We start from the raw sequence: 21,363 nt of genomic DNA, 5'->3' as shown, positions 1-21,363 counted from the left end.
TTAAACTGAACTCCAAGGGTACCATTGCTCCAGCTTACCATCTTTACCTGAGTGAATCAGTTTGTTGAACAATCTAAATGATTCAGAAACTTCTGTGACATCAACTTAACTAAGGCTCATTACAAATTTCACAAAACACTGCTGAATACTTTTAATATTTTTTTATTAGTTATTTTTGTTTTTGTTGTTATTTTGATTTTAATAAAACAAAATAAAATAAAGAATTAAATCATTTCTTTGTTTTTTTAAATTTAATTTATTTTACAAATAAATTAATAATAATATTAATAACAACAATAAAATTAGTGCTGTCAGCGTAAACGTCATTAGGTAAAATGACGTTAACGCTGACAGCACTAATTTGTTGTTTCCAGAGAGCAAGCCAAACACTGGTCCAGAAAAGGACGATCTCTAGTAGATTTTGTTTTAACCTCCTAGGACCTGGTGTCCACATATGTAGACATAACATTTTGGGTTGTCTAGACCAAAATACAAAATTTTGCTCTTCAAAAACCTGATATCCACTTATGAGGGAGGACATGACACTGCCACTGTTCAATCGAAATTTAAAATGAATGTCCTCATATGTGGATCTCATTCTTTTGAGAAACAAAAAAAAGATAGTCCGAAGCTGATGTCTTTGTTTTTACATTCATCAGGTCCCAATCAACCCAAATGGCACAGAGAAATTAAAAATGCATGCCATGAAAGTTCAGGTCTTAGGAGGTTAAAAATGTCCCTGCTGATGAGACCAGTGAATGTGGGGCGACGGTGGCAAGAAAAAACTCCCTCCTGGAGGAAGAAATCTTGGGAGGACCAGGCTCTCTGGGAGGACCCTCCCTCCTGAGGGCAATACTTACCTATACTTGTCCTCCAGTGTGCGATGGTGGGCTGGGACGACTGCTTTTCCTTCTCAGCATGACGATGACCTTAACTTCCTTCCTTCCTTCCACTTCCTGTTTCAGAACTGAGAATGAAGACAAAACTGGTTAACAAGGTAACAGGACATTTAAAAATTCTCTCACTTCAGGATGAGATGCTGTGTCTTCTTACGTTTCTCTTGTAAAACAGGATGTAGGCCGAGTGCTGCTGTTCCTCACAAACTGCCGATCCGGTTGTGTGGAGCACCTGTGCGTCATTATAGGTGAGCCAGCGATCTGATGTAGAGTGCTGACTCTCCTCAGGATGGACAGAACTACAGATGTAGTGTCCTGAAATCACATTAAGACAAATGAATCCAACTTCTGGAAGTCAACTGATTCAAGCAAACAGTGATTTTGACTTAGTGCTTCTTAGAACATCAAAAGCTTTTGTGTGTGAGTCCTTCACTGAAAAGTAGCAAGTTTTCATTTTCTGTTTGTCACAAGTCTGTTGTTTTACCTGACTCTGTGCCTCCATAATGACTGATGATGCTGACAAGACTATAACAGCCACCACCCTGAGAAGGAACAAATCCAAAGAGTGTTAGTTTCATAAAGTCTCACATCAGTGCCACAATTAAGCTGATTTGCTGAGGCTACGTCCACACTAATGCGTTTTCGTTTGAAAACACATTGTTTTCTCTCCGCTTTGACCTCCCGTCCACACTGAGACGGCGTTTTCCTCAAGGAAAAACACAGCATCTTGAAAACGCTCTCGAAAACGCATACATTTCAAAACGGAGTTGTCCCGTCGCAGTGTGGACACTCGAAAACGCAGACTTTCTAAAACGATGACGCATTTTAGTCATGTGATGCAGTCATGTGAGCAATTAAACAAAGATAAGCCGAGTGCATTATACAGCAGTTGTTTTGATTGCTCTCAACTTTGACAGCCCTAAAAACGATTAATATCAGTTTGTACATGCTCCGGATAGCTTTTCTTCAAATTCTGTAATTCTCACTCACTTTTGCGCATGCGCAGGACTGGAACATAGGCGTTTTCGGCCGTTTCAATGCAGACGCACAACTATTTGAAAATGACTGAAAACGCTAGTGTGGACACGGAGTTTTCAAATCTATCCGGGCTAGTGTGGACGTAGCCTGAGACGTTCTGCAGTCTGTTTTTACCTGATTGGATGGCACCACCAAGTCCCTCTGCAGCCTGACGGGGTCATCCACCTTCTGAATCTTGTAGGTTTGTGTAAAGCCAAACCTCTTCAGATGCAAGATCAGAACTCTGGCAGAAAAGAAAAAAAACACAAACAAGGCAGAAAATAAGAAGAATGAGTGTCAAACACAAACAGAAGATGGGAGAAAACGACTGCTCAAATATTGTCTCGAAAAACTCTGATATTTGATGCGCCACAGTTTGGAAACCTGGTCAGTCGATCAATTCTGATGTGACCTTACTCACCTTGGCAGTGTATCAAAAGACGACTTCAGTTCTGAGGCCGTCCCTCCACAATCACAGCGATATTCTATTTCTTCTTCCTGAACAACAGCACAGAGAAAACAGGCTTTATGGTAGAAAGAAATCTCAACATATGCACACACACGCATACACACAAACACTAACAAAAAAGGTGTGTTAAGATCGCTGATACGACAACTCTATTGGAATTTGTGATCTTACCTTCAAGTATGTCTCTAACATGTTTATCACAGACCCCTCTGGAACCAGGTCAAGAGACAAACTGGTGAATTCCTCTTGCTGTGATGAGTGGTGACCGCAGCTACACATTTCAGGAGTAACGTAGTTAAAGTAAAGATCAGGTACGTGGAAAAGAGGTATATGAAAATATTGCAACCAGCTCTGCGTTTCTGAAAGACAGGCTTACCTCTTGCATGTCCTCATGTTCTCCATTTTAAAAATGTGATGGTCTTCTACTGGGCAGGTATAACTTTGGCCCAGGAGAGCTGCGTTCCTCTCCAGGCGAGGTGTGAGCCTTTTGACCTCATTGAGGAACAATGTTAGGAATTCATGAGCGTCCTGAAAGAAAAGCAGAGAGATTTAAAACAGTACATCAAAATCAGAAGGTAAAGCAAAAAACGAAATGTCCAAATAGCTGACGCACTTTCTGTGCACTGCCGGTGTATTCGGCAGCTTGATTGCTGAATGCCTTCTTAAAAGCTCTTAGGTGGTGATCTTTAAGGCCATAATCTGTCGACTCATGACAGTCCCTGACATCAATAAGCCTTCTGTAGAAAGGAAGGGTAAACAGACATTTCTGCTGTTAGATCTCTTTGTTCTTCAGGTGTTTGAAGAAAGTAGAAGGTTGACGTAGCGCACCTTAAGAGCTGAGCCTCTGGATCTGTGCTCCACAAAACCCCCTGACGCCTGATGTCTCTTATGAACTCCTCAATGTTGAGGAGGCTCTGCAGGCAGGAGTTCATGTAGCAGGTGTTTCCGATGTTTGGAAACCTGACACACACGCGCAACGTTTACAGTATCAGTGTAAAATAATTCATTTTCTCCACTTTGACAAAGTGACCTTTGATCTTTGTGCACCACGTGTACTCACCCGAAGCGGTCTATAGTCCCAGTTTGACTTTTTATTTTTTTCCCACCGCGTGCTACACTGCTCCAAAAAGGTAAAAACACAAACACAAAATTAGGAAAGATGTCAAGATTCTGAGCAGTGTATGTGCATGTATGCATGAGCTTTGACGCTGAAACATTTTGGAGGACGTCCAAAAGTAGTAAAAAAGATGTAAATACACAAGGTGGAAGACAAATGCCAATAAAAGGGAAATAAAACAGCTCCAACTAAACCACTGCTATAAATATCTCCAGCAGCATTAAAGAGTGACACATTTCTTTACCTCTGATGAGACGTAGAAGGAATTTCCTTCTCTGCCACGTTTTGTTTGTGTAATTTCTGTTTAGAAACAAGAAAACCAACATCAGTAATGGCATAAAACAAACATACCAAGGGAGTCTCTCCATGAAAAGTGTCCAGTTAGAAAATTTGGTATTATTTCATATTATTTATCACTTTAGTGAGCTGTCAGCTCATGAAGCAGATATATAGGAATATCTTTAAATAAAATAAAAACAATTTATTCATGCTTTAAATTGAGTTTTAAAGTTTGTCCTATGAAATACAAAATCCTTCATTTGGTTGTGATCAAAATTCAGTTTTTACAGAAATCATCCATGAAGCTTCATTAAAAGATTCAAAAATGCTTATTTACCATAAAAAATATTTAGAGAAACATCCTGCAAGTCCCTTCAAACTTACCTTTCTGTGAAAAAAAACCGTTTAAACATCTTTGAACTTAATTTGAGGACATAGATGTGCTAAATTGCTCTTAATTCTTCTCATTTAACTGTGATGAGTAAATGCTTGATGACAGGGACTCTTTCCATAAAACATACCTTCCAGAATTTAAAAAGAAACCAGCGACACTTCTTTTGTGTCTTCACAGTGCTGCTCTCTGCCTCTGCATCGCTGTCAGTTTGCTGCAGAGGACGAACAAACATAAGTTTATTAAAAAAGTAAAGTCACTTTAAATTAACAAGTGCAATTTAAAGAGAAAGTGCATTTCATATGTTTTGAGTAAAAGCAAACCGAGGAACAGCAGAGGTGTCTCCATTTTCTCTTCTTCTTTTGACCATTTTCAGCAACAGAAGCATCCGGGATGCTGATGAGGACAAAAGTGTAAATGTTATTTTTCAAAGTGGAAAATTTTAACAAGGAGTACATGCTGGAGATTGCAGATAAAAATTAATAACTGTAATGGAACAAAATCATGTATTTTGTACATTTACACTCTACATTTTCAAACGCTAATCTCTGAATCAATATAAATTATAGACAAGACTAGAAGTAGTAAAAGATGTAAATACAAAACACCAATAAAAGGGAAATAAAACAGCTCCAACTAAACCACTGCTATAAATATCTCCAGCAGCATTAAAGAGTGACACATTTCTTTACCTCTGATGAGACGTAGAAGGACTTTCCGTCTCTGCCACGTTTTGTTTGTGTGATTTCTGTTTAGAAACAAGAAAACCAACATCAGTAATGGCATAAAACAAAGTATATGGTAAGAAAATACAATATCCTTCATTTGGATTCAAAATTCAGTTTTTACAGAAATCATCCAAGAAGCTTCCTTAAAAGTTTCAAAAATGCTTATTTACCATAAGAAAACATTCAGAGAAACGTGCTGCGAGTCTCTTCAAACTTACCTTTCTGTGAAAAAGAAGTTTAAACATCTTTGGACTTGATGTGATCGCAGCCAAAATCTCCTCAGCTTTGCAAAAGTTCAACTGAAAACAAGCAGTCAGAGGTTGTATATTTATAAACTTTCAGCATAGAATGTTCATACCCTGAACAGCAAACATCATCGTTATGATGTATGGGGCTAATTTGCATATTTTGGAATGTATGCTCATTTGAACTGTATGGCACTCGTCTCCAAGCAACTGCTACAAAATACAGGTCAAGTCAAGTGGCTTTTATTGTCATTTTAACCACGTGCAGAGGTACTGTACAGAGTGAAATGAGACAGCGTTCCTCCGAGACCCTGGTGCTATATATGACATATACGGACAAACCCAGGACTACATAAAGTGCAGTGTGCATAAATTGCAAAAATAAACAAGACAAAACAGTGCAAAACTAGACAGAACAGGACGATACAGACACAAGACAATGGAAATGTGCAAAATGCTGAGTATTGTGCAAAAGTAACTAACGTGTGTGAAGGTGTGCGTGTGCCAGTGCAGTCACTGAGTGTTCAGGGGTCTGACGGCTTGTGGGAAGAAACTTTTCCGTAGTTTGGTAGTGAGGGCCCGGATGTTCTGGGACCTCTTTCCAGAAGGCAGCAGGGTGAAGAGTGTGTTTGAAGGCTGTGTGGGGTCCTCCAGCGAGCGGGTGTTATAAGGAGGGGAGAGGGACTCCAATAATCTTCTCAGCTGCTCTCACAATCCGTTATAGAGTACTGCGATCTAATGCGCTGCAGTTACCATACCAGACAGTGATGCAGCTACTTAGGATGCTCTTGTTAGTCCCACTGTAAAAGGTGGTGAGAATGGATGGTGGGAGATGGGCTTTCCTCAGCTTCTGCTTGAAGTAGAGACGCTGCTGGGCCTTCTTGGTTATGGAGCTGGTGTTGAGGGAGCAGGAGAGGTTCTCCGCCAGGTGGACACCAAGAAATCTGGTGCTCTTGACGACCTCCACAGAGGATCCATTCATGTTAAGTGGGCAGTGATCCCACTGTGCTCTCCTGAAGTCAACAATCTCTTTTGTTTTGTCCACGTTCAGAGACAGGTTGTTGACAGCTTCCTAGTCCTATATACAAATTTAAAGACCTAGGAGACTTACTTCTCGTCACAGAGTTGTAGCATTCACAAGATTTTCAGAAAACTTGAACTCAAGGTCAAGGTCACTGATATTCAAACTGACCCCAGAACTTTAGTAGATGCACCAATGGTATCAATTCAAAATCCTACGCTTCTCGTTCTCGAATTATTGTCTTGACCAAGCTGAGTATACAATTATGAAACAATCATTTTCCATTTTTATTTCACTATCTGTAACTAAGACAAATAAACAGTATTTGGGACACAAGTCACTATTAAAGTGGTTAGTGAGACTCCACATCTGATAACAGTATAACACACTGCTTATTTATGTAAAATTGTCACTGAAGGGTGCCATTGCTACCATGCAGTGTTTAAAATAATCCACTGTCCCAGTTTGTGCTCAGTGTGCATGAAATGCTTTACACCAAACTCCACTCAAAAAATTTGCCAATTTAAATACGTATCATTAGCAAGCAAGCAACCACACTATAAGTGCCCACTGTTAATTCAACAAGCTGTTAATATTAGATCCATTTCAGACAGTGGCAGTAATATTTTACACTGGGCAGCAAATCAGCACAGCAGGATCTTTCAGAGTGAGACAGAAACTCTGTGTCCTATTTTTTGTTAATTTTTAATAGCTCTTGCACAGCCACTGTTAATGTGATACCTTTGCACCAGATACCCTCCCATGCACCCATCAGTAAAGACTTCTTTTCTAAAGTATGAAGTACTCAGATACACCTTTCTGTACTCCTTACAGGACAATAAACCACTGATAAAAATTTCTGTAGTTAAAAAGGGATATTTGACATGAGAACACTCAACCGTTGGAGGTTATGTGAGGCCTGGAAGGTGGGACTGCTGGAAAATTAAAACGTTACGGCTTGAGTTCCACAAAGCTCAAGGTAAATAAAATACCTTTACAAATTTCTTCCATATTCTTAAAAAATTCTGATAATTTCTTTAATATCTTTTAAAAATTCTGATTGTAGCAGCCAAAAAGGAAATCACAAGGTATTGGCTCTTTCCCGGGCCGCTCAGGATATCAGAGTAGAAAAATATTGTGAATAAGATTTATGTGATGGAATCTACAGTTTACAGTTTCAGTACGACTTAAGTGTGCTTTTGTCAAATTATAGAGCAGATTTATTAAGCTCCCTGCGACCCTGGAAAGGATAAGCAGAAGCGAATGGATGGATGGATTTATCAAGCTTCTGCCGCCAGACTTTCCTGAAGTCTCTTCGGTTTAGAAATTTAGATTAAAATACTCTTAGAACTGCATATCTCTAAAAGTAAAATACAAAAAGAAACCCCCAAAACACTTTTGATGAGTTTAGAAAAACAACAGAACTACAGCTGGATATTTGAATTATTTTAAATTATAATACCAAGAAAATCACAACTAAATTAAAGGCTTGAGCAATGTGTGATGTGGTTAACTGTTGTTGTGGAAGTTTTCCATTTAAATAAAGCCTGCAGACGAGCGGTGAGCGGTAGCTAACAGTCTTTAATCAAAACACACAAAGAACAGACAACCAGGCTTGGTGGAGAGCCTACATGACCGTGGGGCAGGTCAGCAGAGTCTCCCCTGAGTCTAACATGGCTCTCAGTTAAATACCTTCTTCAGGAACAAAAGGCAGTACACAGCTGTTTCACACCTTAACCTCCTAGGACCTGGCGTCCACATATGTGGACTTCCCATTTTGGGTTATTTAGACTAAAATACTCAATTTTGCTCTACAAGGGCCTGATATCCACTGATGAGGACATTATACTGCTACTGTTCTATCAAAATTTTCAACGAATATCCTTATATGTGGCTCTGATTTTTCATAAAAACAAAAATAAGGTAAAAAAAAATCTGGTAATTCTTTGTTTTTACATTCATTGGGCCCCAATATGCCCAAATATCAAAGAGAAATTAAAAATACATGCTGTGGAAGAGTTCGGGTCTTACGAGGTTAAGGTTCACACTCCCTTGCTACCTACCAGAGTCCTCAAAGAGACAAAAGTTTCTTCCTGTGGAGCTGTCTGCTTCCCCCAACTTCCTTACTACACCCCCACCATTTGTCTTATAGTATGAGTGTGAAACATGTTAAAATCCAGTGGCACCAAGGCATTATACAATAAAATAATGTGATTAATACATAAGTAAAAGAAATTCCTATACACTGTCAACTGTGATTGGTGTGTGCGAGTGTATTATGCTCAAGGAGCTTTTAACTGCACAAATGAGAAGATTTGTGAAGTTTAGCTTCAAAATGTGTTTTTATATGTTCATTATGATTTTGAAATATGCACTTGTAAATAGCTTTCTGTATGTTTACATTTCTGTGTGTTTGTGTGGAGCAGGGATTTGTGAGCACTCAAAATTCACACAGTGCACACATTTGTAAAATCTTTTTTTTTAGATCATTTTGAGATGTATTATTTCCATAAAATATGCAACAGCCCAAAGAGAGTTTTACATGCATGTTTTTTTCTTAAAACCAAAACTCACTGAAGAAAATGAGTCACTAGTCCGTGCTGTTTCTTGATGTACCCGTGATCTTGTGGACTTATGACGGACTTGAGTCGCAGACCAAATATGGTTCAATACAAAATATGCTCAAAGCAAGTGAATACCTTATTTCTAGTGACGACTTGTGTGGACTTAGTACCTTACTTACTACCTTAAAATACGAGTAAACCATTAAACAGGAGTAGCTACATTGTCTCACCTTGTTTTGTTTTTTCTTCTCACATAATAACAAACTGCTTCCACCTAAAGTTAAGAAATTAATCTGTGGGTTGGACCATATCAATAAAGCCATTTTTAGTTTCCCATTTACACATTATATATATTTGAATATTTTTAATATGTTATGTTTCATGGGTCATCTTTTTAATTTGCTGGTCTCTCAGAAAGGAAACTGTGTAAATTAAACTTTAAACTGAAGTCTATTTGTCAGCTCATTATTCTTTGTTGCGTTTTTTTTAGGCTTTAATAGTTTTAACACAATTGTTTTTTGTTGTTGTTTTTAATTACAACATAAAGATCAATTTACAAAAGATAAGTACAGTAATGTGGGATCAAATAACAAAATCAGCGTTACGCAAAAATTAAAAACATGTATCTACACTCATCATATAATGTTTTTGGCACTGTGATGATGGAACAAATAGCCAAAACAAATAAAAAGTAATTTCAATGAAACATTAAGAAAGGCCGACTGGAAATAAACCATAGCTGACTGTAGAGTCCAGGATAAGCAGACAGAAGATCAAGTGACAATCCCAAAAAATTATAAAGAAAAATGAAAAAAGAAACATGTGTACAGGGCTCAGGAGATACAGGAGGGGAAGACATGTGCGAATCATAATTTCACCTAAAATTTCAAACTGTCATATTAACAACTATTATATTAATTATAAAATGTGATTTTCATACAGTCAATTTGCTGTCATGATTTATGTTTCTGTAACTCAAGCTTTCTAATCATCCTGTTTGAATCTATAACTTGGCTTTAGTCTGTGCTGCATCACAACTCAGGTGAGTTTTGAAGAAATCCTGGATCTTCTTCCACAGGTGGATCTCAGCTGCTATGTGGGCCTTGGGCTCACCTCCCCACAGCACTCGTTTGCCTACACCTGCATTGAAGCTGGAGGGGCAGTGGGGTGCATAAGGTGGCTCCAACATGTGTCCAGCTCCAGGGTAAAAAACAGTCTCAAAGTTCTCCTTCCCATGATGCTTAAGTCTCACTACCATTTCATCCATGTAGGCTTCGCTGTCCCAGTTGAGGTCGTCTCCTACAACCGCAAAAAGAAAATGGCTCTTGGCTCGTTCAATGGGGATCAAGCTGCCCTTATTCTTCTCTGCCAGGGGATCTTCAAGAGCATCCTTTATGATGATTGCACCTGACTCGGTGGGAATAAACTTGCTTTCGTCAAACAGTATTGATGACAGGATCTGCCGTTTCTTGTAGTAGAGAGGCGTGACCACATTGGCGTTACAGGCATTCATGCACACTATGGCCTCGACACCTGGCACAAAAGCAGCGAGTGCCAGTCCGATATTTGCTCCCTTGCATCTTGACATTATGCCAACTCCTTTACTGCCCACCTGTGAAATAACACAGAAATTAAAAGGCGATGCAAATCTATAAAACATTTGGAGCGCAGGGCTGACTCTACCTGTCATTATTTTCATTTTTGTGGACTACATATGCATATTACCATTACTAAATAAATAAACACATTCATATATGCACAGTGAAGCTATCATGATCCGGGTGAGTGGCTGGAAACTTCTACCAGGGTCTTGAGTCTCCTTGGTATCTGGCCCTGGGCAGGGCCGTCATATCTCCAACAGCTTCACTCACCTGGAGCTGAGTTGAGGCAATCAGGCTAAAGAGATTTAAGCCTTACACTGATATTCCCTCTCCAACAGTTTGTCAACTACTTCATGTTGGTAGCTGGCTCTAATGCTCCATGTTATTTGCCAAGTGCTTTTCTTACCTTGTTCTCTTGTGCCCTAGCTTTTCCCGGAACCTCCAAAACCCTTACCCCCAAATTAAGCTAATCTCTTGAACCTCGGATAACCCAGCTCTTCTCTGGAAATCTCTCCGTGCTTCACCTGCCTGCCCTCCTGCCATCACACTCCTTCGGAACCTACGGAACTCAGGTCAGCCATCTCACACCGTCTAACTCACGCCCCCTCTCCCTCCAAGCATCTTTCACTCCACCTGCAAGTAAGCAAGACATATAGCCATGCTCACCTTTTCTAGTACTCCCCTTTTACCACAGTTCTAACTCCACGCTCCTCAGTGTGATCGCTCTATGTACCAAGCCATGCTACAGTTACCCCTTCAAGCCCAATTTCCCCCACTTGGCCCCATGACCACGTTATCACGCTACGCAGAGCCGCTGTTACATTCTACAGTCTATTCCTCTTTTGACAAATCTCTCAAGCTCCTCCAGATTTTATTGGCTTCTAGCATGGACCTTGGTTCACTTCACACTGCAAATTTTTGTTTGTTCTCGTGATTGTCCTTTTTGAGACTACAATTCTAGATTCTAGTGTCTTGGCAGTAGTACTGGGGTCTTTAGACACATCTATCACTAGTTTTCTTTCTAGAGTGTTTGAAATCTTTTGCTTCCTACCCTGCCAAGCTTGTTCTGTACTGTGTGACTCTCTTGGCTGAATTTCTTAACTTTGCATATTGAAACTTGGAAATGCTGTGATAACTTTGTATATCTATTTCTTGCTTAGAGATCTTCAACATTTCTTATTCTATAAAATTATAAAAGGATTTCTTCTGTTTTTGGGGTGATGCGTTCTCAAGTGACAGCTCAAACATTGCACAGCAGTGGCTTCTACTATCAATAAAAAGGTCAATTTTTCAGGGGGCTGATAATGTTGATCTTGAAAATTATTATATGTTAGAAATTATTATGTTATTGTGTGATAATAGAAACAATTCATGTTTTCTCAAGAAGATTTGTGCGATTACAAAAAATATGTCGTAAAGCTGAGGCTTTATGCTCTCTGAAATTTATTCAATTATCTGAATGAATGTAAATGAGAGTATTTCTGAAACTCCACTTAAGCTAATTAAGATCCCCATTAGCTACAGGAATACAGCAGATATTCCACCTGGGATCTACAAATTTACTCTCCTCTCTGAGAATGCACAGAGTATAGAAACATAAACTTTCCTTCAGTATGAAACATCTTTCTGCTGTCTGTGCGCACTAGAGCAACTCACCTTTGGTTGCTGTTTTAAGAAATTCATTGCTTCTTCAAAGTGGTCCAGATGTGTCTCTGTGATATTGTCACCCTTCTTATTGTACACCGCCACTGAGAGAACCACAAAGCCTTTGTTAGCCAGTAGACTGGGTCTTGCCTCAGATACTGAGGTGGGCAAATCCAACACAGCAGGAAAAGGACCTTTTCCTGGAAGAAAGAAAAAAGATTCTAATCAGCAGCAAGTCATATTTTAAATTTTATTCTTAATTTCTCTGGAAGCCAGTGAAGGGACGCAAGAATAGGTGTAATATGTGACAGTCAGCTATTTTTTGTTAGCAGTCTTTCAAACAAAGGTCTTGCTGCATTCTGTACTAACTGGACATGAGTTGTGGAGGACTGAGAAACGCACCTGAAATGTGAACTACAGTAAGCAAGGTGGGAGAAAATTAAAATTTGAACTAGAAGTTTCAGATGACTGAATGACAGTTAAAGTTTAATTTCAACAATGTTGATTTAAAAGCTGGTTAATGTTAAATGAACTAAAATGAACATAGAAACCTAGGAACCACCTCCAGTACCTGGAGGAGTGAAAAGGACTCCACGGATGTTCCCTTCATTGACGGGAACCCTGGTGACCCCATCTCTCATCAGAAGCCTCTCATTCATCATCTCTGCCAGTAATCTGCCCTCCTCCTCATGCACAGAAAACTTCACCACCTGGGGGTTTATGGCATTTGTCTTTAGATATATTTTGTGCATGGCATGTGGCCTCATGGAACACAGCAGACCCATGGGTTCTACTCCAACGTAGCTCCCACCTAGCGAGGGGTCTCTTTTCAGGTCGACCTCCCCACTGCCATCAGCCCTGTAGGTGGCCGAGGAGCTGAACACCACTCCCTTGTCATCAGTTAATTTGGCTCTCATGTTGACAACCTGCCTTGGCCTCAGCCCGGCCACCTTCACCTGAATGGGCTCATCAAACATACATTTGATGCTTGGCAGCAGCTTCAGTCTCACTTGAGAGGACATCTTTTCTGAAAAAGAGAAAAAGATTGGACTTTATGAATGTAAGATAAAAAGTCCCCTTACACAATACTTTTTGTAAGAAATTTCAGAGACAGATCGATCCATATTACATTACATTATGTTTATTAATTACACCAACAACCCACTGTCCCAGTTTGGTCTCTGAGTGCAGGAAACCCAAATCCAAACTCCACTCAAAAAATGTGCCAGTTTAAATATGTATCATTAGCAAGCAACCACATTACAAGTGCCCACTGTACTCTCTGTCAATAATGTTAATACTAGATCCATTTCAGACAGTGGCAGTAATATTTTACACTGGGCAGCAAATCAGCACAGCAGGATCTTCCAGAGCGAGACAGAAACTCTGACTATTTTTTGTTAATATTTAACAGCTCTTGCACAGCCACTGTTAGTGTGATACCTTTGCACCAGATACCCTCCCATGCACCCATCAGTAAAGACTTCTTTCTAGTTAAGTAAATGGTTTGCATGGATTTCCATTAAAGGTTTTTTTTATGTTCAGTACAATTATTCAGTCACTCGTTGCACTTCAGGCAGTTTTGATTCCCGTTTTCATGATCACACAGCCACTTCAAAAGGTAAACACCAACTTCAAAGTGATATTTCTCTTCCATTGTTTACAATTAAACTTTTAAAAACAAAAAATTTGAATAGATGTTGATTAGGACAAAAGGTCCCAAATCCATGCCATCAATGCATAGTCACAATTAATTAAAAGTTAATAAGACTTGCAAGGTGGTAACACAAGCTGACTGGAAATAACAGAGGCACAAAGAGTCCAGGATAATCAGGAAAAAGTGATCCAGTGATCCAGTCCTGCCTGGCAGGATGATGTGTTCACAGAATTTGATATATATTCTGTCATGCAATCAGTTAAACCAGGGATAGGCAACTCCAGGCCTCGAGTGCCAGTGTCCTGCAGGGTTTAGATCTCACCCTGGGTCTCGCACCTGAATCAAATGATTAGTTCATTACCAGTCTTCTGGAGAATGTCAAGACACGTTTAGGAGATAATTTAGCAATTTGAATGAGCTAAAACCTGCAGGACACCGGCACTTGAGGCCTGGAGTTGCCTACCCCTGGGTTAAACTGTTATTGATTTCTCAATGTTGTTCACAAATTACATTCTCTATACCCTCAAAGCAGTCCTGCAGCTTTGAGGGTATTCACAAGACCGCCTTGTGAATATGGGTCTTTTAACAAGAGGAATATATCTCCACGTTGGGTGAGTGTTGAGTAATTACATATGAGAGCATGAGGGTGGGAATGGATGTTTGTATCTGGTCGGGTATCAGACGCCACCTCTCTGGGGGCATCTCGGGCCCTCCAAGGTATGGAGGCCTATCTCCCCCCACCACTTCCCCTGCCAGTGACAGACGCCCTCAGACATCGGTGCGTTGGTGGTTCTTTGTGTCCGGGGATGGGCGCCCAGGTACACACCGACTCACTCCTTGGTGGCTGCTTGTCGGGGCCTGGAGCCTGGGGCTCGCTCGGACCACTTCGGGGGTGGGGTGCCCTCAGCCTCTCGGCCTGGGGCTCGGTCACTCAGGCACAGCTGGCTGCCAGCGGAGCTCACGGGCACGTCACTGCAACCCCCCCGGCTTCTGCTCCGCGGCTGCTGAGTGACCCCTCATCTGGGACTCTCGTCAGCTCTTTCTGGGATAGTGGCGCGGCTGCCCCTCTGTTGGTCTTCCTTGGTCTCTTGTGTTCTGGGGGCCTCTGGATGTTTGGAGTTTTGATCTCCTCCATACCTGCTTCATGCCCTGGTGGATGGGGCTGTGGCTCCCCACACCCTCTAGCACAGCGGTCCCCAATCCCCGGACCGGTACCGGTCCGTGAGTCGTTTGGTACCGGGCCGCGAGAGTTGAGGCTCAGGTGTGAAATGTATGGTTTTCAGGGTTTTTATCGTTTTTCAGCGTTATTTTGTTATCGTTTTTATCGTTTTTATCGTTTTTATCGTTAACTCGGTTTTCCTGGGTCTTTTCACGTGTGTTATGAATAAATCTTCTTTTTTTCGGTACCGGTACTAGTTTTATTATGTTGTATTTATCCGCAACACCTTAAAGGTCCGTGAAAATGTTTTTGGGCATAAACCGGTTCGTGGGGCAAAAAAGGTTGGGGACCGCTGCTCTAGCAGATCATTACATGAAGGAACCTTTTAAAAACAAGTGCGTTCATGCTTACAGGTGTACACACGGGTGCTCACACACACAAACTACACCCTTTTTGGCTCCTACCTCAAAGCACACTGTGCGCTGTTGATCTTACGTGCTGCACAATAATGTTTAATATTTAGTATTTACCGTTATATTCCCATAGATCATCGTGATGTTGTTTATTCTATTGCTCTCGTTTTCTTCTGCTTGTTTTCTTTTTTCATTCCCAACAGGTGAAATTAAAAAAAAGTATCTACTGTTATCTATTGTTAGCTAGTTTATTGTGAGGGTGTTGTTTTTAGATTAGATTGGATTAGATTAGATAGAACTTTATTAATCCCTCGGGTGGGTTCCTCTGGGAAATTCGATTTCCAAAAAAGCACAGCACCGACAGAAGTTACAGAGTTACAGAATATTATATATATACACACACACACACACACACACACACACACACACACACACACACACACACACACACACATATATAAATACAGAGACAATATAAATAAAATATACGAAGGGGATAAATAGAATAAATAGGAATAAAAAATAAAAATACAAGTGAATTGCACATTTCATGTATTGAGGTCTATTGCACTGTTGACTATTTACAAAAGTATTGCACAAAAGGTATTGTACAGTGAGGTGAAGAGGCACTACAGCTTAGTTGTTCCCCCCTCCTTTGTCCTCCTGTTTCCCCTCCCTCTCCCCTCCAGAGAGGAGTTAAACAGTTTGATGGCGTGTGGGACAAAGGAGTTTTTAAGTCTGTTAGTTCTTGTCTTGGGGAGAAGCAACCTGTCACTGAACAGACTCTTCTGGTTGTTAATGGCCGTGTGCAGAGGATGCCTGGCATTGTCCATAATGTCCATCAGTTTCTTTAATGTCCTTTTCTCTGCCACTGTCACCAGAGTGTCCAGCTTCATGCCGACCACAGAGCTAGCCCTCGGCCCTGTTTCAGGAAGCCGGTTTAGTGGAAAAACTGAGTAAGTATACCCTGAGTTAACGAAAACTCTGGGTTTTCGGTTTCACAAAGCGAGTTCAGCTGCAGCCTGAGTGAGTCACTATGACGACACACGCCGTGAAGCTAACCTGCCCCCTAGCAGGTTTACTACAACTAACCCTGACTGTCTCCGCCCCTTTGTCGGAAACCTGACAGTAGGAAGTGTCAGACATGGCGTGTCCCTTCCTTGAAGAGCCAGTAGATCGTGAAGCCCAAATTCTCCGCAGAGCTCTCCGCCGGGAGAGAGTGATCAGAGCGCGTTTGGACATTTTATCATTTCCTGATGATTTTCTGTGTGAACGTTACCGTTTCTCAGCACAATCTATAATTTATTTGGATAACATCCTCAGGCCATATATTACGCATGTGACACATCGCGGACATGCTCTCAGTTCTGTACATATTATTTGTATTGCACTTCGGTTTTTTGCAAACGGGAGCTTTCTGTATAATATTGGTGACGCTGAGCACGTTTCCAAGGCTACCGTCTGTCGGGCAGTCAGGAATGTTACAGTTGCACTGAAACGTCTCCTGTACTCGTTTGTGGTGTTCCCCGGTCATAGACCCACAAGATTCATCAAAGAGGGATGCCACAAAATTGCAGGTATCAGGATGACCAAAACTTAATTTATGATGTGGTGATACTTGAACTACTACTTAAATTTTACATTTATTTTCAGGGTTCCCAGGCGTGATTGGCTGTACAGATGGCACTCACATTCCAATCATTGCTCCTTCAGTAAATGAAGGAGACTATGTGAACAGGAAGTCTTTCCACAGCATTAATGTACAGGTACATAGTTCCCTGTAGCATGTCAAACTAACAAATTATTTCATTATAGTAATGGATGCTAATTTGTGTTCTCTGCACTGTGAAGATCATATATGATGCTGCCAACATTATCACAAATGTGGAAGCCAAGTGGCCAGGCTCTGTCCATGACTCACAAATATTCCGTGAATGTACACTGAGCACAAAATTTGGACATGGTGAGTTGAAAATACTTTAAAATATATAAAGACCAATTGCTTCAGGGACATTTGAACTGAAGTGTATCCTTCTGTCTTAGGAGAGTTCACTGGCTACTTGCTTGGTGATAGGGGGTATCCATGTTTACCCTATTTGCTTACCCCTTACTCTGACCCTGAACCGGGCCCACAGCAGCGATATAATCTGGCTAATTGCAGGACAAGAGCCAGAGTTGAAATGACTATCGGAATGCTTAAGGCCCGGTTCCAGTGCCTGCAAAGACTCAGGGTCACCCCAGAAAGGGCATGTGACATTATTGTGGCATGTGTGATTCTTCACAACATTGCCACAATTAGAGGAGAACACTGTCCTTCTGAACCAAACATCAGCAGTGATCCAAACCATGAACATCCTGACCCTCCCACGGACATACAAGATGGAAGCGCAGTCAGAGACACCATATGTCACAATCATTTCTTTTGACCCATCACCTCAACATGTTGAAAGAAGAATAAACAGATTTTTTGTTCAACTGGCTTTATTGGTCGCCTGTATTTCCTGTACACAAAGTATTAAAAGATGTAAACCTCATAAAGTGTCTCTGTTGCTTCCTCCTCTGTAACAGCTGTCAATGTTTCTTCATTATTTTCCTGTAGTAAAGAAATAAACAACATTGCTGTTCTACTGTAAACTCATATAATCTGTGGAGTATTACTCACAACTGCATGTTGGTCTGGCTCAACAGGAGGCTGCACCAGATGCAGTACACCATCAACTGATAGAATATGAGGTTTATACAGGTCACTTATAACTTACAAGGGACCAAATGGCAATTAACAAACATACCAATCACCTTACACTTCATTGTCATTATGCTCTCAAAGACAACCAAGACTGAGGGAAGGCAAAATCAGTAGGAAAATAACTTCACTACAAAATAATCCATTATGGTAAAGAGTTTATCAAATGAATGAGCAGCACTGCAAAGGTGACTGTGAAGAAAGGATGTATGCACATCATGTATTATTTTGAATTTACCCCCTATGTAGGCACTTGTGTCTTGCGGGGTTATTGACTCAGAGGATGTCCCCGCAGAGATGCCTTCGGCCACAGGGCGCCCACTGTTTTGGCTGAGGGCCAACTGCTCAGCCTCTGTGAGTGGTGGTGGTGGAGGACCCCCACCTGTTTTTCGGGCCTCCACTTTTTTTCTGTTGGCTATAACGGGTCACATTTGAGCATACAGAGTAAGCAAATATGTACTTGTAATGTGCTCAGATAATTTCAATAAGTGCTTACAGAAAGAAAATTAATGTAGCCTCTAACTGCAATTGATTTACATCGGACAAACAGACCAAGCACTATGGCTCATAATACAATTACACCTTACCTGTTTGGACTATATTTTTATTAGAGATGGCACGATACCACTTTTTTATGTCCGATACCGATACCGATATCATAAATTTGGATATCTGCCGATACCGATATGAATCCGATATAGTGGTTTTTAATCAACAAAACTGTTTTTTAAAATATCTTGCTGCATTTTGCAAGTCTGCAAGTTCATACTCAAGTTTAAAACAACAACTACACTAAAGCTATTCTGTTATACCTGTGTACAAAAAAAATATTTAATAGTTCAGCAATACTGATCAATCTAATAAACTTAGACCTACACCATCCTCCCTATTCTGGTATTTTAAAGAGTACTTAGCGTAAATATTAAGCAACCTAACTAATAGGGTTCCAACTCCCAGCAACAACAAAAATAAATAAATAAAAAATAGGGAACCACCCCTCACGCGCCACCTCATGATGCTTAATCGACGTAATCAACCTTAATTTGATGCAGTGTGAAAAAAAATGCACAGAAATCAATTATTTTTCAAGAAATATTAAATAGATTCAACATCTTTCTTCAACAAAATTGCAGACTGCACAGATGGTACCTTCCCAAAGGAAAAAGTACTATAGCTTACTAGGGTATATATATTAGACTTAATAGTCACTATATACAGTAATTGACTTCTATTCATTTTACATCAAATTAAAACTTTGTGTGTCAGATAATTATTTATTAAAAGCTAGACATTTTAAATGAGAATAAGAAAGAAAAGTATGTCTTTGTGCCCCCTTTTCCCAGTTAATGCCCTATCGGCCCCCCTGGATAAACTTTGCTAGATCCGCCCCTGCACAGTTACCAGCGTCAGCTACGTAGAAAAAGATCCTGGTGTAGAAAGTAATATTAAATAAATTCTAACAACAGCTTATCAAGCTTAAACGTGCTGCTGTTGTTCAGCCGCTGGTTTCCTCTTTCTGGTGCAAAGTGGGCCAAAAACAAAGACGGACTCGCGACAGAAAAGCCGATCAGCTGATCATTTAAGCAGTTTCACGATTGAAGTAGCAGCCGGAGAGCGAGAGGCAGTCGCTCGTTAAGCTTAACGCAGGAATGCTTTACAAACATTCAGAGATGGACTTACACACTTGCTTTACTTCTCTCGGGGATAACTTTGTCGGAGATGAAATGCCGGGTTGCTAGCGAAGCTCCAAATGCTATCCAGACCACAGGTCCCGCATGCCACAGCCGCTCTATCACGTGATGCATACTGCTCCGACATGCTAACGTTCTGAGGTGAGTTACGGCGTGTTGCAAGTTTTGTGAGGTGCTTTCGTGATATTTAATGGATCGGATTACATTTTTTATTTTTCTCCGATATCCGATCCAGTCATTTAGGTCAGTATCGGACCGATACCGATACGTAATATCGGATCGGTCCATCTCTAATTTTTATATTTCATTTTTACTTGTTGCCAGGCACGTTTGGGGCCTGTTGGGTTGCACCTGCGCTCACATCACATCACAAAATAAAATGTATAAAATAACAAATAAAATAACATATGATAAAATAACGTGTTAAATGGGTGGAAATCCCTAGATCAATGTTTAAATTAACACTCACGCATTGACTCTGTCGGCTATGTTTTGCCATGCATGCTCTCTTTCTTTTGCAGCTGTGGCTGTGTTACTTTTTTCCGCGGAATTTGCATGTTATCGGCATATGCTGCCATCAGAATTTCGGCCTCAAGCGCTGTGAAATACATTGACCGCGCCTTCTTTCCCTCCGTCTCCATGGTGACTCGCTTAATCTGTGCTCCGCTTATCAGGGCTTTATGTATCCTCGTCCGCGCGCTTCACTTGGGGTTGACGCAACTCCGCGTTGATTGAACTAATTGTTATCAGCCTTTCTGAAACCGAATATTCCGAGTTGGACAGTTCGGGGTTACTCAACCGTGAGTGTCGTTTTTCACTCTGAGTTTTCTAAACCGGCTTCCTGAAACAGGGCCCTCCTGATCAGTTTCTCCAGCCTGGATGAGCCTGGATTTCTCCAGCCTGGATTTATTATGTTGCTCTTTGTTTTTTTTTCTTCCCCCCTTTCTCACCATCTCTTCTCCCCTCTATTTTTCTTTCTTTCTCACCCTCTCTTTCTTTCACCCTGTCCTATCCCCCAGTCATGTCTGTCCCATCTTTAAAAAATGAAAATAAAATAAATACATAATTATAATAAAGGTCAGTTAAATGGACCAATATGGCAAAGCCACGATGATCCACTTGGTAAAGTAAATCCACTTGGCATCTTTCTTGGCCTTCAGACAACAATTCTGATGGCTAAAAATCCAAACGGGACAGGCAAAAATAAATAAATAAATAAAATAAAATAAAATTATTTATATATATATATATATATATATATATATATATATATAGACCTCAATACGTAAATTATCACTGTACTGTAACATGTACAGTACTTGCAAAATAGTTTTCCATATGTTTACATTGCTGTGTATCTATGTGGACTGGAGCACGGATTTGTGAGCACTCAAAATTAACTCAGTCCGCACATTTGTATATCGTAGATTATTTTCAACCTTTCGAGACAAATGTATCTCCATATATGTGCAACAGCCGAGAGTTTTACAAGGATGTTTTTTTTTTCTTAAAACCAAAACTCACCGAAGCGAATGAGTCTGGTGGTTGGTTTTGTTTCTCGAAGTACCCGTGATCACGCGGACTTAAGACAGACTTGAGTCGCAGCCCAAATATGTTTTAAATTCAAAATACGCTCAAAGTACGCTTCTGGTGACGACTTGTTTGGACTTCGCCTTAGCCAAGTATCCCAGAATGCATTTCAAACGAAATTCAGAACTGGAAGTAAAG

General features: G+C 40.5%; 2 protein-coding genes across 2 annotated transcripts; both read right to left on the bottom strand.

Moving 5' to 3' along the window:
* Positions 1-146: 146 nt before the first annotated feature.
* Positions 147-5,210, bottom strand: LOC146553181 (ubiquitin carboxyl-terminal hydrolase 37-like). Its single transcript, XM_085255885.1, has 15 exons — positions 5,116-5,210; positions 4,862-4,917; positions 4,493-4,565; positions 4,300-4,383; positions 3,744-3,799; positions 3,443-3,499; positions 3,211-3,342; positions 2,996-3,119; positions 2,759-2,910; positions 2,554-2,653; positions 2,335-2,411; positions 2,049-2,157; positions 1,381-1,438; positions 1,054-1,211; positions 147-967 (listed from the first exon to the last, which is right to left on the bottom strand). The coding sequence occupies exons 1-15, from the start codon at positions 5,140-5,142 to the stop codon at positions 962-964; spliced, it is 1,269 nt and encodes a 422-aa protein (XP_085112011.1). The 5' UTR covers positions 5,143-5,210; the 3' UTR covers positions 147-961.
* Positions 5,211-9,238: 4,028 nt separating this feature from the next.
* On the bottom strand, positions 9,239-21,331 carry LOC146553180 (acyl-coenzyme A thioesterase 2, mitochondrial-like). Its single transcript, XM_085255887.1, has 4 exons — positions 21,160-21,331; positions 12,544-12,999; positions 11,985-12,172; positions 9,239-10,339 (listed from the first exon to the last, which is right to left on the bottom strand). Exons 2-4 carry the CDS (start codon positions 12,992-12,994, stop codon positions 9,731-9,733), a joined length of 1,248 nt encoding a protein of 415 aa, XP_085112013.1. The 5' UTR covers positions 12,995-12,999; positions 21,160-21,331; the 3' UTR covers positions 9,239-9,730.
* Positions 21,332-21,363: the final 32 nt, after the last annotated feature.

The sequence above is a fragment of the Mchenga conophoros genome, linkage group LG18, assembly GCF_057382185.1.
Source record: "Mchenga conophoros isolate Kocher_MC1m ecotype Shallow Benthic linkage group LG18, M_conophoros_male_GT1.1, whole genome shotgun sequence".
Lineage (NCBI taxonomy): Eukaryota > Metazoa > Chordata > Actinopteri > Cichliformes > Cichlidae > Mchenga > Mchenga conophoros.
This window is presented reverse-complemented; position numbering and strand designations above follow the sequence as displayed.